Source organism: Marmota marmota, unplaced genomic scaffold, assembly GCF_001458135.2.
Source record: "Marmota marmota marmota unplaced genomic scaffold, marMar, whole genome shotgun sequence".
NCBI lineage: Eukaryota > Metazoa > Chordata > Mammalia > Rodentia > Sciuridae > Marmota > Marmota marmota.
The window spans coordinates 24,294,734-24,309,277 of record NW_026000241.1 but is presented as its reverse complement, the minus strand read 5'-3'; the positions used below and the strand labels follow the sequence as shown (position 1 = coordinate 24,309,277).

General features: G+C 40.7%; 1 protein-coding gene across 1 annotated transcript in view; it reads right to left on the bottom strand.

Moving 5' to 3' along the window:
* Positions 1 to 13,105: 13,105 nt before the first annotated feature.
* LOC107145124 (26S proteasome non-ATPase regulatory subunit 10-like) overlaps positions 13,106 to 14,544 on the bottom strand; it is a 14,740-nt gene continuing 13,301 nt past the window's right edge. The window contains exons 4-5 of the mRNA XM_015488945.2: positions 13,718 to 13,849; positions 13,106 to 13,636 (exon numbers count right to left, since the gene is read on the bottom strand). Coding sequence (XP_015344431.1) covers positions 13,106 to 13,636; positions 13,718 to 13,849 — 663 coding nt within the window. The remainder of the gene's footprint in view (positions 13,637 to 13,717; positions 13,850 to 14,544) is intronic.

Here is a 14,544-nt window from a genome sequence, read left to right as displayed (position 1 = left end):
AAAGATTAAAAGGAAGTAAAAAAGTGCAAAACAAACATAAGTTTCCTTTTAATGCTGGAAGTGTTTTGGATCTATACGATACACATTACTTCAATGAGAAGCTTGAGTGTAATGTCTAGAGGAACAAATTGCCTTGCAATTTAAAACAACAGACGAGTACATATATGCCTGGTTTCCAAGACCCTAATGATGCAGATGCTGAGTGAAGCTTTCAGCGTGTTCCAATGCCAAGTGCTCAGAATGGAAAAGAACATGGCTCATTGCCGCATTCATTTGCCAAGTCCCAATTTGCAAGCTCAATTCAGCTCATTTGCACTTCTACCTTGATCATGAGAAATTAAGAAATAATAGAACGATGACATGGTTACTTGGGTGGAGATAGCCATGACCTTGGTTACTCTCACCCCCAGGGAACAAAAACACGCCAAATATATTTAAATTCCCATTTGCTATTGAATTGAGCGCTCCTATCAGGTCCATCCGGAAAGAGGGTTTCCCCACTGGAATAAGCCGTAAGCATCGCAGTACTATTCTGCCTCAATATTTTAATCAAACAACTATCTATGGCTAAAGGAAAAGAGTTCAGTCCTGATTTTCATCTTTCATTTTTTAATAAGTGAGGAGTTGCTAATGCTTATTTCCCTGAGGACCTGAGTTAATTATCCAATCCATTTCCTTTCAATAAAAGTGGATTAGGGGCTGGGGCTATAGCTCAGTGGCAGAGCACTTGCCTAGCATGTGTGAGAGACTGAGTTCAATCCTTAGGGCCGCATAAAAATGAAACAAAATAAAGGCATGCTGTCCATCTACAACTACAATTCTTTTAAAATATAATGCACTCTTAGTAATTGAGATTTATTTATTTATTTATTTAGTTAGTTAGTTGTAGATGGACATAATATCTTTATTTTGTTTATTTTTATGTGGTGCTGAGGATCAAACCCAGAGCCTCACACATGCTCGGCCAGCGCTCTACCACTAAGCCGCAACCCCAGCCCTCTGACTGAGACTTAAAGTCTAATGTTGGAGATGATGTGTTCAGAAGCCTCTGGTATTTGTATAAAAGAATCACAAAACTCAGGAAAGAAGATATTGTGAGCTCTTGCCAACAGATTGCTGATAGAAGGGATGACAGTGGACCACTTGTTTTTCCCGTCTGCTAGCAATCAAAGCCTTTCTTCTGGTGTAGTGTCCTGAGTTCCTGTGTGGAACTGCCCCTTTCCCACTTGTAGTTTATAAGATTCAGGTTGGACTGTCACCATGAGGAAGACTGAGAGGACCTCTCCAGAGGTGGAGGAGAGACCTCTACTCAGAATTCTCAGTCTTCTGACATATTGCAGGAAAGAAATTTTGTGGGGGAGGAAGGGGTACTGGGGATTGAACCCAGAGGTGCTTAACCACTGAGCCCTTTTTAATATTTTATTTAGAGATAGGGTCTGGCTGAGTTGCTTAGGGCATCACTAAATTGTCAAGGCTGGCTTTGAACTCAGGAGCCTCCTGCCTCAGCCTTCCAAGCTGCTGGGATTCCAGGCATGTGCCACCCACCGCACCCAACTGCAGGAAAGAATTTAAGGACACATCAGGTTTTAGCAGAGAGTGGGAACTTTCACTTTAGAAGGTAAAAGGCGAAGATACACGTGCTCAGAGCAGAATGTGGGCCATCTCCACACTGAGAAGTGCTTCTGGTCAACCACTGTTCTTTTAAAGGAACTGTGTGAGGAGTGGGCATGGGAAGGTATGTGCTCCCCAGAGGGTCCTTGGTAATCTGGCTGTTCTCAGGGTCTTTCGGTCAACGTCATCTCCTCGAGCTTATCAACAGCTAATGTTGCCAACGTGCTCTGTATTATAGGTTTCTTATAATGTCCTCTCTCCCTTGGTTTAATCTAGTCTAAAAAATACATGTCTTAGTTGCATAGACCAATGAATAGCACACAGGACAATTTTCTTAAGTGACTACATTTACAGTAATTCAAAGATTTACAGGCATCTCAAGAATTTGGGAGTAATGGGCCTGGGAGAGAAACCCAGCCTGGAGAAAAATGTTACCAGAAACTTCAGCACAATCTTTTCAGATTAAAGTTACAAGTTACCCTTCCTTCTCCTTTGTCTCCTTTCTACTTTTTATTTATTTATTTTGTACTAGGGATTGAACCCAGGAGTATTTAACCACTGAGCCACATCCCCAGGACTAGACTGAATTTTATTTAGAGACAGGATCTTGCTGAGTTACTAAGGGCCTTGATAAACCACCGAGGCTGGCTTTGAACACGTGATCCTCCTTGCCTTGGCCTCCTGAGCCACTGGGATTACAGGTGTGCGCCCCCACACTGGATTTCTGCCTTTTATTTCTTTTCTGCCCTACCTCAGGGCTATTTTCACCACCTGCCTTTAGGAGTGGGCTTGTGACTCAGATTTGGCCAGTAGATAATTCTATACTGCTGGTTGCAGTGGTAGGTTTATGCATGACTATTTTGTAACAGTGGTTACCATTTCATGCTTTGAAGATAGCCCTTGCTGCTCTGTCCCTGACTTATTTTTAAAACTGACATGTTTCTTTCTCTTCCTCTTTCCTTCCTCCTTCCTAACTCTCCCTTCCCTAATCTCTGGGATGAGGGGGGCAGGATTACCTTTCTTCCCCATCCTAGACCAAGTTATCTGTCCTTGAGCACACACCCACCTCAGGAATGAAGTAATTCAGACTTTGGGGATGGTTCCAGACATCTAAGAAATGACCATCTCCCAAATTAACAAGTGAATTACAACTCCAGACAGGGACCACCTGGAATGTAGCCTTCAAATCACTTCTTTTAAAAACCCTGTTCCCCATGATGGGCAGAATCATAGCCTCTGAGACAGGAGTCCCCGTGTTTCTCCATTCCTTTTTCTCAAAATGGTGTCCTTGTTATTGGATTAGCATCATTGGGGGACAAGGATGGAGCTTTTTTTAACAACTTGAAGCTGAGTTCAAAGCCACACCAATTTAATGAGAATCCAGGAAGTATTGTTGGCACTGCTGGGGTAAAAGGTGCACACCTTGTGCTGATAGACTAATTCTAGAGCCAGACCTGGTGGTGCCCGCCTGTAATCCCAGCAACTCAGGAGGCTGAGGTAGGAGGATTGCAGGTTTCAAGCCAGCCTCATCCACTTGGCGAGGCCACAGTGATAGAATTGCTTGGTTGCTTTGCCTTATCCCAGCTGAAATGAAAAGGAAAGGTAATGACACCCTAAAACCAAATAACCCAATTAATATACGGGCAAATGAACTAAACAGACACCTCTCAAACTAATAAATATAAATGGCCAACAAATGTATGGAAAATAAATATTCAACATCATTAGCGGTTTGGGAAATGCAAATCAAAACTACATTGAGATTTTAACTCACTCCAATTAGAACTGCAGCCTTTAAGAATCTAACAATGATCCAGTGGGGTGGCATACACTTGTAATCCCAGCAGCTCAGGAGGCTGAGGCAGGAGGAGTTCAAGTTCAAAGTCAGCCCAAGCAATTTAGCAAGGACCTAAGCAACTCAGTGAGATCCTTTCTCTTAATAGAAAATAAAAAGGATTAGAGATGTGGCTTGGTGGTTAAGTGCCCCTAGGTTCAAGTCCCAGTACCAACCAACCAACAAACAATAATAAATCCTGGAGAGAGTGTGGAGAAAGGGAACACTTTTACACTGTTGGTGGAATTGTACATCAGTACAACTAGTATGCAAATCAGCATGGAGGTTCCTCAAAAGACGAGGCATGGACTCAGCATATGACCCAGCTGTCCCATTCCTCAGTATTTATCCTAAAGGATTAAAGTCAGAATATTATAGTTATATATGCATATCCATGTTTATAGCAGTACAATTCACAATAGGCAAACTAGGGAACCAGCCTAGGTGTCCCATTAACAGATGAATGGATTAAAGAAAAGGTGGCATATATGCACAATGAACTTTAATTCAGCCACAAAGAATAAAAAAGTATATTATTTGTGCAAAAATGGATGGAACTTGAAAATATTATGTTAAGCAACATCAGACAAGCACTGAAAGTCAAGGTTCGTATATTTCTTCTCATATGTGGAAACTAGAGACAAGAAAGGAAAAGAAAGGTGGGGGAAATCTCATGAAAATTGGGGGGAGGAATCAGTAGAGGAAAGGGAATAGGAAAGGGGAGGAGAGGAGGGGAAAGGGAGTTTTACTGACCAAATTGTATTTCTATATTGTGTGCATGTGTGTGTGTGTGTATATATATATATATCAACGAATCCCACCATTATGTACGATTGTAATGCACCGATTAAAAAAAAAATGGGAAAAAGAAAAGAAATGATAAGGAGCCATGCTGAGGAGAGAGGCGATTCTGGATGAGTAATACCCAAATAAAATGAGGCCTGCACTGCTAATAGCTCCAAGATGAAAACAGTGAAATGAATTTCTGCTGCATCATGAGTGCATGTTAGAGCAAACGCACAGGTTCACCCAGGCACAGGCCCGAAATAAACCATGGAGGATTTGGAAGGAGCAGGATCTGGGCGGGTGAGAATTTTAATAGTAATGAAAATATGACGCAGGCCTTGGCTCTCCCCCCAGGCATTTCCAACTCTCCGACCTCAGACCTCAGTTTCATCACGACTTTCATGCAGGGAATTGTGGAAAGGGCAGAGAAAGTGGAGACCCAGGGAGCCAAGTATTTCCCTTCCCTTTCTTCCAGCTGGTCCAGTGGAGTGGGGGTGAAAAGTTATATAAGGCAAAGTCTATCAGACTGAAGAACAGAACCCTTCATAGAAAGAAAAATGAGTTTTTGAAAAGTTTCAGCATAAACAACAAACAAGGGGGAACACTCAGGCTGTAGAAGTCACTCTGTGTGTTGAGGGCAGCGGGGGTGGTGGGGTGTTTCAGCAGCTGCTGCCATCACAGTGAGTATCCAAGCGACTCTGCTCAGTAGAATTTCATGGTGGAATTTCTCGGGCCATAACAGAGCTTCCAGTCTTGCCCGAGTTCCAAACATGCTGAGCTACAGTAGCAGTGTAGCCTGCCTGTCCTCACTCAACCCTTCCCCCATCTGTGGGTAGGTTGTCTCAACACTTTGATTTTATAGATGGGGAAACTGAGGCTTACAGAGGGCAAGCATCTGGGTTTTTTTTTGTTTGTTTGTTTGTGTAATATTGGGGATTAGACCCTGGGGTGCTTAACCACTGAGACACATTCCCAACATTTTAATTTTTTACTTTGGGACAGGGTCTTGCTAAATTGCCCAGGCTGGCCTTAAATTTGTGATCCTCCTGCCTCAGCCTCCCAAATCACTGGGATTATAGGTGTGCATCACACGCCCAGCTTTGTATATTGCACAGCTGGTACCAAAAAAAAAAAATACAAAATAGGGCTGGGGAAAAAAAAAGAAAAAGACTACTGTACATGGCACAGCTAGTGTGCAGTAAAAGTAGTCCTAAAACTCAGGATCTTTCTACAGCAGCCTTTGAATTTCTCCATAATATTTACTGTCTATGAAATAAAAGGTACCAGGAAAAATAGCTTTTCTCCTTTCTTGGCAGAAAACCTTACCATGAAGAGACAAAAATCAAAGTCCCTCTCTAACTGGGCACAGTGGCTCATGCCTGTAATCCCAGCGACTCAGGAGGCTGAGGTAGGAGGATCATGAGTTCAAACCCAGCAACTTAGTGAGGCCCTAAGCAACTCAGCAATACCCTGTCTTTAATAAAAAAATATAAAAAAGGGCTGGGGATATGACTTGGTGGTCAAGCAACCCAGGTTCAATTCCTGGTACAAAATTTTTTTTAAAAAAATAGTCCCTCTCTGTTTCTAAGGACTCCAAGTGTCCAAAGTGCAAACAAGCATCTTTGAGTGACTTTTACAGATCAGGAGAAATTCTCAGCTCCCGGTGTGTATTCCCCTGGGCTTCCTCCTCACTTTATGTGGAATTTGCTCAGAATAACTTGTTTCCACTGATAACTTTTATATTAAAACAGATGAGGGTGTGGAACAGTCCATCGGACATCAAGAACTGAGTTCTGAGAAGTAGGGTACTTGGATTCTATTCCAATAGAATCAAAACAATGTCATAGACATTCAAACAGACGCATCTGAGGTCCACAGCCTATGCATGCTGCAAATGGGATTTTGCAGGAGAGTGGAGCTCAGCAAGAAGGGACCATTCCTTCCACCTAGGTATACAGATGTTTAGTCCCGAGGGACTTGTTTTCCTTTTATTTTTCTTCAACTATCTCTACATCCAGTTCCAGAGAGAATTTTGGTTTTTACTCTATCCCTACTGCACCTAGAGACCTTGTGATCCAGTTCAGCTAGAAGCCACTTAAAAGGTTATGGGAGCTAGACGCTTTGGGGCTTCCAGCGTATTCAGAAAGGCAGCTCATATAACTGGAGTCATCTCCTTTTTCCTCTCCCATCCCCTCTGCTGACTCCCAGTAGTTTTTTTTTTTTTTGTACCAGGAATGAACTCAGAGGCATTCAACCTATGAGCCACATCCCCAGCCCTATTTTGTATTTTATTTAGAAACAGGGTCTCAGTGGGTTGCTTAGCGCCTCGATTTTGCTGAGGATGGCTTTGAACTTGCGATCCTCCTGCCTCAGCCTCCTGAGCTGCTGGGATTCCAGGCATGTGCCACTGCACCCGGGCTCCCAGTAGTTTTTAGTAGGAATCAGGGCTTGTCAGGCTGACCGTGATGGGGGAAATGGGAACTTGCTTCTCCCCTGTGGGGCTCATCAGGGAGGGTCGGTCACCTGAGCATGCTTAGCAAACCAGAGTGTGGATGTCTGTCCCACAGTTCTCTGGAACTCTTCTACAAGCAGATTGTATTTGTGAACACTTGAACACAGAGACGCAATTAGAGCCGCACATGGTCTCATTATCCTTAGCACAGAGCTTGAGAATGCCAAGCCAACAGAAGGACTCATCAGTCCCCAGGCCTTTTGTTGCCAGCTCCGAGTCCGGCATGTCCTGGCCCTTAAACCAAGAGATTGGGGATTTCAGAAAGGATAGAGGAAACAATGTGTCCCTGAATCAGCATCTCCCTCCTCCTTTCTACAGAGATGACAGCATGTGAGAAACAGAGGATAAGGTGCTCTAAGAAGCCCAGGAAGTTTTTTTTTATGACCTTCAATCCAATCACTTGCCTACCAAGGAGGTAAGACCATTTGCACTTTAATTATCAAGGAAATGTCTGGCGTCAGCTTGTGGTTCTTCTTGCTTGACTGGGTGTCCTCATTTTTCTCTCGGAGACTCAAGTGGTAACTCAAGTCTGCCCCCTAGTGGTCAAGAAAAGAATTTAAAGCACACAAAAAAGGACTGATCCCCAGAAAAATAGGATGATTTTGATGTTGCTACATTTCCTATAACTTCAACGACTAAAATTTTACCTGTACTGCTCAGACGGAACAGGCAGTTCATATTTACAAAAAGTTGATTTTTTTTTTCTTGATAACTATAATGACCAGTGGAAGAAAAAGTTAACAAAAAGTGGGGAAATCACTGGGTGTGCAGTCAACCATACTTGACATTGAAGAGTCATGTGACTTTGGGTTGCTGTGCTCTTCAGCTATCTCCCGTATCAAACTAGGATAATATGTATATCATAAGAGTGTGGTGAGAATCAAGGACATTTTGGAACACCTTATTTATGCTAAGATCACCCTTCACGAACCTAGGACACATAGCACAGAGTTTAAGCACAGAGATTCAGCAGCCCTACATCCTGGGTTGAAATCCATTTCTGCTCCTTACTAGATATATGACCCAAGACAGGTTTTCTTTCTTTCTTTTTTTTCCTACAGGGGATTAAACCCAGGTGCGCTCATCCACTGAGCCACCACATCCCCAGCCCTTTTCTTATTTTTTTTTTTTAATTTAGAAACAGGGTCTTGCTGAGTTGCTTAGTGCCTCACCAAGTTTCTGAGGTTGGCTTTGAACTCGTGATCCTCCTGCCTCAGCCTCCTAAACTGTAGGAATTACAGGCATGCGCCACCACAGCCAGCCCAGGACAGGTTTTCTGACTCTGTGTTTGCTGTGTTCCTCTCCTATAACCTGGAGATAATGTATCTGTCTCTTAGGTTTGTTATAAGCAATAAGTGAATCAATGTTCGCAAAATGCTCAGAAGACATAGGGCACATAATTGTCAAAAATTCATCTAATCTAAAAAGTATGCTTTTTTATTAAATGCTTTGCAAAAGTTAAAAGCACAAAATTGTTTATAACCTAGAAAGGGAATATTAGTAAAAAAAAATAGTTAAGATTTAGGAGCACATAGAAGTATTTCCTTGTTTAATATTAAATAACTCACAAGTGTTGCTAACTAAATTTTTAACAACCCATAAAATGAAGGCTATTCTTATCCCTGTCACCTTTTCTATAGCTATTGTGTCCCTAATTTTAACTGCTTTATTCCTTTCCTGATTTAGATTTCATAATCTATTATCAATCACTTTCTTACCCATACACTAAACTACCCTCTCCTCTCTGCCCCCTCCAATCTTATATAAACTTCCTAAGAGTGTAGGGATTTTGATTCACTGCAGTATTCCCAATGCCTAGAACAGTGCTGCCATATAGTAGGTGCTTAATAAATATGTAATGAACGATTGAGTTCTTCTTTTGCAGAAGTGGAAAACAAGACACAGAGCAGTCAGATCATTTGCCCACAGTCAACACGGTAGTAAGTCATTAAGATGAGATTTACACCTGGATCTGTGCCTTTGAAATATAACTGCTAAATCCTAGGTGCTATAGGAGTTAAGCAAGACAGACTGTCAAGGAGGGCTGGAATATATACCAGGAGGAGATATATGGAAGGACGAAGGGTCCCAGGGAAAGAGAAGGCGGGAGATAATCTTTAATGAGAGGAGAGTAACATAAAATAAAGGTACAGACAGGACTAAAACAAGGGCAGAGACGGAAGCCCAACTGCACCCACGTAAAATCTTCCCACCAAAATTTTAATTCACTGTGGTTCCATGTCTAGCTTGGCTTTAATACAATATCTGTATTTCAGCATTTGAAATCTAGAGGAAAACATGATTGACCTTGGGTGTCTGGCACATCAGTGAGAATTTCTTTTAAGCCTTCATATATGACCGTGCCCTGAGATTCCATTGCCAATGAAATCAGTCCACCGCAATATAAACTGTTGCCTAAAATTCCTTTAAAAGCTTTTAATTCATACAATACAATAAAAATTCCTCCACCTTTGTGAATCTGAAACTTGCTTAAAAAGAAAACTGAAGTACCCAGGGATGGTGGTGAGCCTGTAATCCCAGCAGCTGGAGGATGAGGCGGGAGGATCCCAAGTTCAAAGCCAGCCTCAACAACTTAGTGAGGCCCTAGGCAACTCAGTGAGACCTTGTCTCAAAATGAAAACTAAAAAGGGCTCAGCAAGAAAGCACCCGGGGTTCAATCCCAAATACCAAACAACAACAACAACAATAACAAAACCCCCCGAAGTTGGATCAATAAGAACTATTTTTTTCTAGCTACAATTTCCAAGGATTAAAAACTCAACACAATAAAAAAAAAACTAGTGATATGTATTATTAATAGATAAAAAGCAACTATTCCCGTGTACCTTTAAACCATCAAAGTAGTTTTCTAAACTACAGAAGAGGATGTAAATTCTAAGAAAGTTGTCCATCTTTCTGGTTTCAATTGCCAGTATTTAAAAATGATACTAGAGTTTAATCTTCCATAACTATTTTTTCAATATTATTTAAATTTGACTTATTAGGAGAACCCCAGGACAAGCATTGAATACTTAATCATTCTCTAATTCATTTACTAGGACATGTTAAAGCTCTGTACACAAGATAATACTAGTCATTTCTTGGTTCCTATAGCTTAAACTTGATATTTCAATTAATAACTTGATATTTCAATAAATTAGTAAAATGAGAATATTTACCATAAGACTATAAAATTCTTCAGGAAGAGAACACTATTGCATTTTAAGAGTTTGCTTCAAAAAATTATAAAAACAAATGAAGGGGCACCATTCCAAAAGCACTAAAAATACATTAAACTTAAAGGAATACATTCTGAGCACTTTTCTTTCTTTTTCCAAGCACTTTTAATAATGTGACTACAAGACAAATCTATTCTCACAGAAAGTTCCAGGATCTCTGGAGTGATTTCTAGAGACACAATCAGTGATGTTCTTATAACAGGAAATACAATTAATTATACTTACTTTAGTGAGGTGGACAATATTTGTTTTAACTCAATTTTTAAATTACATATACATTTATTGCTTCATATAACAATATTTTACAGGAGAAAAAAATTAAAGTCGAATAAATATGGGAAGCGCCAAAAGCCCATTTATGCAACACAAATTCAAATTCATAATAAGAGCAACTTGTATTCAATTGGTGACACTAAGTGAGGAGAAGATGGTGTTCATATACATTCTTTTAACTTTCAGTGAGATGAGAATTTTAAAAATTATAAGGAAAAGAGGGTGATTAAAACCAGGAATAGGATAAGCACACCTGCTTTCACTATTCTTTTAAACATTATTCTGGAGGTCCTAGTCAGTGGAAGAAAGAAGGAGGAAGGATTAGAAAGGAAGAACCAAATGTTATTATTCATAGATGATGTAATTGGTTTTTTATATTTTTTTTATAAAGAGAGAATTTTAATATTTATTTTTTTAGTTTTCGGCGGACACAACCTCTTTGTTTGTATGTGGTGTTGAGGATCAAACCCCGGCCGCATGCATGCCAGGCGAGTGTGCTACCGCTTGAGCCGCATCCCTAGCCCCAATTTTTATTTGTTTATATATTTTTGGTACTAGGGATTAAATCCAGGGGTGCTTAACCACTGATCCACAATCCTAGTCCTTTTTCTTTTTTTTTTTTTTTTTTTTTTTTCTGTTTCGTAGTACGTTGTCGGTGGACAGCACACCTTCTTTCGATTTGTTCCTTTTTGTATGGCGTGGTAAGGCTCAAACTCTGTGCTAGGCCGGTCCTCTGCCACTGACCCAAAGACACAGACAGCCCCTAGACAAGAAAGGATTCTCAGAGGCTGGTCATCTTCCAATTTTTTTTTTTTTTTTTTTTTTTAATTTTGAGACCGGGTCTTGCTAAATTGCTGGGATTACAGGTGTGTACCACATTCCTGGATCCTATCCCTTTAATTTTTTTTTTTAATTATGACACAGGATTTCCTTAAATTGCCAAGGCTGGCCTCAAACTCATGTAATCCTCCTGCTTCAGCCTCCTGAGTCACTGGGATTATACATATGTGTGGCACCCCCAGCTTCTTTTGCAGGTTTTAGAGCATGTTTTCCACATAATTTGTCAAGTCTGTAATCTAAGCATTTCATTTTTTGGATGCTATTATAAATCGTATTTTCGTTTTTTCTTTCTTTCTTTTTTGGTACTGGGGATTGAACTCAGGGGCACTCAACCACTGAGCCACATCCCTAGTTCTTTTTTGTATTTTACTCCATGAGACAGGTTTTCACTGAGTTGCTTAAGGCTTCACTTCTGCTAAGGCTGGCTTTGAACTCACAATCCTCCTGCCTCAGCCTCCCCAGCCACTGGGATTACAGGCGTGTGCCACTGTACCCAGCTTTATTTCAATTTTTGATCGCCTGTTGCTTGTGTATAAAAATACAACTAACTTTTGTATATTGATCCTGTATCATGCAACCTGACTAAAATTACTTATTAGTAATGTCCTGTTTATAGGATTGCCTCTGTAAATAGATGATCATGTTGCTGCAAATGAAGACAGTTTTACTGCAAACTTTCTAATCAGGAAGCCCTTTATTGTCACCTCTTGCCTTACTGCGCTGGCTAGAACCTTTAGTATAAATGTTGAGTAGAAAGCAGTGAAAAGAGACATCCTCACCTTGTTCTTGATTTGGAAAAAGCAGTCAATATTTCACCATTAAATATTATGTGAGCTGTAGGCTTTTCACAGATACAGTTAGGTCCTACTTTTTAGTCCTACATGATAATCTGTGTTTTAATTGAGATGTATAAATTAATGTGATTATTGATATGGTTAGATTTAAATTTACCATACTATCCATTTTGTTTCTCCAATCTGTTCTTTATTTCCTCTGACTTCTTTTTATGCCTACTTTATTTTATTTAAATTTTGTTGTTGACGTTGTTACTAGGGATTGAACTCAGGGATGCTTAAACACGGAACCACATCCCCAGCCCTTTTTTGTTTTTTATTTTGAGACAGGGTCTTGGCTAAGTTGCTTAGGGCCTCACTAAGTTGCTGAGACTGGCTTTGAATTTGCAATCCTCCTGCCTCAGCCTCCTGAGCTGCTGGGATTCCAAATGTGCACCACCATGCCCAGCGAGAAGCCATTTGGCGGCGGGGGGTGGGGGAGTGTTTTTTAATATTTTATTTTTTTTAGTTCATGAAATACAAATCAAAATAACTTTTGCTTATATATCACTTGAACAAGCTTGATATTCTTTTCAGTACATGGTGAACCAATACAGGTACTTAAGCATTTCCTTTTTAAATATAATACATCTTGTTTTGGAGCAAAACAGCTTATCAGAAAGAGTCAGGGCATACCCACCAACTTAAAATTTGGTCCACTAAAATATATCAGTATTCCTCCTATATCAAAAATAAAGTAACGCTCATAGTTGGAAAAAAACAGAAATATTTGGCATAGGCCTCTGAGTAATCTTGAAAAACAAGCTAAGATGTATTTCAACTCTATAGAGGAACACAAAAAATCCACCTAGAAACATCTGACAGAGAAACTGGTCTGTTTGCTGTTGGGATTCTTCTGCTTCAGAGGGGAAGAGAAGGTACACCAGAGGGTGATGAAGACCCACCACAGCCTTAGAACCACTTCCTGAGAATTAATCAAAATTTAATGCAGAGTAACATAGGACAACAGTACAACAATCTCAACAGTTATTCAAATGCCTGGAAAGCAAATTGTAAGCTTAGAACAAGTAACCTCATCAGGAACAATACAACACATTTATCCAGTTTTGAAGGTGAGAAAACATCATTCATATGTGAGACTTGGTGTAACAAGTACCTTAGGTTCTAGGATCCTGGGGACAACAAAACATCCAAAGTAAGAATATATCCAAGCTGCTTAACCTTCAACCATTGTCTTGAGTATTAAACCCAGGCCACCTCTGGACCCTTGCAGTGGTGTCTTTTCTTCCTCATTCTCAATGTATATGCTTGCTCCCTGGGACCCTAGCAGCTTTGCTTCTTCTACTCTCTCACAGGCTAAGTGTAGAGGAGTGTTACCCTCCGTGTCTTGGATGTTTGTGGATGCCTTGTAGTACAGAAGGCTATGAATCGTCTTCAGGTTACCCTTGGCTGCTTCCTGGTGCATTGCTGTAGCCTCATAATGAGCATCTGGATTAGGCCCACCTTCTAGGAACACAGCAGCAATCTCACGCCTGTTTTTGGAAGCAGCACAATGTAGGGGAATATAGCCATTTTGATTGATGGCATTTACATGCGCACCTTTTCCCAGGAGAGCTTTTATGATTTCATCCCGGCCAGTAGAAGCTGCAATATTTAGAGGAGACCGGCCTGCATCTTCTTTATCATTTACTGGCACTCCAAGATGCAGCAAGAACTCAACAATTTCAGTATGTCCTGCTGAAATCAGAAATAGTCAGGGCATACCCGTCAACTTAAAATTTGGTCCACTAAAATATATCAGTATAATATACCAGTCCAGTAAAATATACCAGTGCAATGCGGTTCTGCTATCCTGGCCAGTTCTAGTAGCCAGTGATTTATAGGCCAGGATGCGCTCCTTGAATTCCTCTAGCTTTTCACTGTAGGCCGGGTTGCAGACCAACCAGTTAGACACACACACCTATGTGTCACTTTTCCAGGATCTCCAGGAAGCGCAAGCAACTCCCACCTCATATCCCAGGCTCTAGAAGCTGTTTTTAAGAAGTGTACTTTGTTTTCAGTTTAGTTTAGTTCCCCCGCCCCAACACACCCCTGCAGGCAGAAATGTAGTTCATATTCCTGTAACTCCAGAAGTCCTGCTTTTAACTTGCCTCCACCCCCAGCCATGGGTTCACTATGCTGCCCAGGCTTGTCACAGCTGGTAAAGAGCTCAAGTGATCCTCCTATCTCAGCCTCTTCAGTAGTTAAGACTAGAGGTGCCTACCAAGCACCTGGCTTTTGCTTTTAACGTTTTTGAGATTCATTTAAAGTCTTATCATTGACATAGATCAATGGTCGAAAGCTAGTTATCCATAGCCACATCTTCCTCACAAGTGTGTTTTTTGGTTATTTAATTTGTTCAAGTAATTTTTTTTAAATTTTTTTTATTGTTGGTTGTTCAAAACATTACATAGTTCTTGACATATCATATTTCACACTTTGATTCAAGTGGGTTATGAACTCCCATTTTTACCCCGTATACAGATTGCAGAATCACATCAGTTACACATCCATTGATTTACATATTGCCATACTAGTGTCTGTTGTATTCTGCTGCCTTTCCTATCCTCTACTATCCCCCCTCCCCTCCCCTCCCTTCCCCTCTTCTCTCTCTAC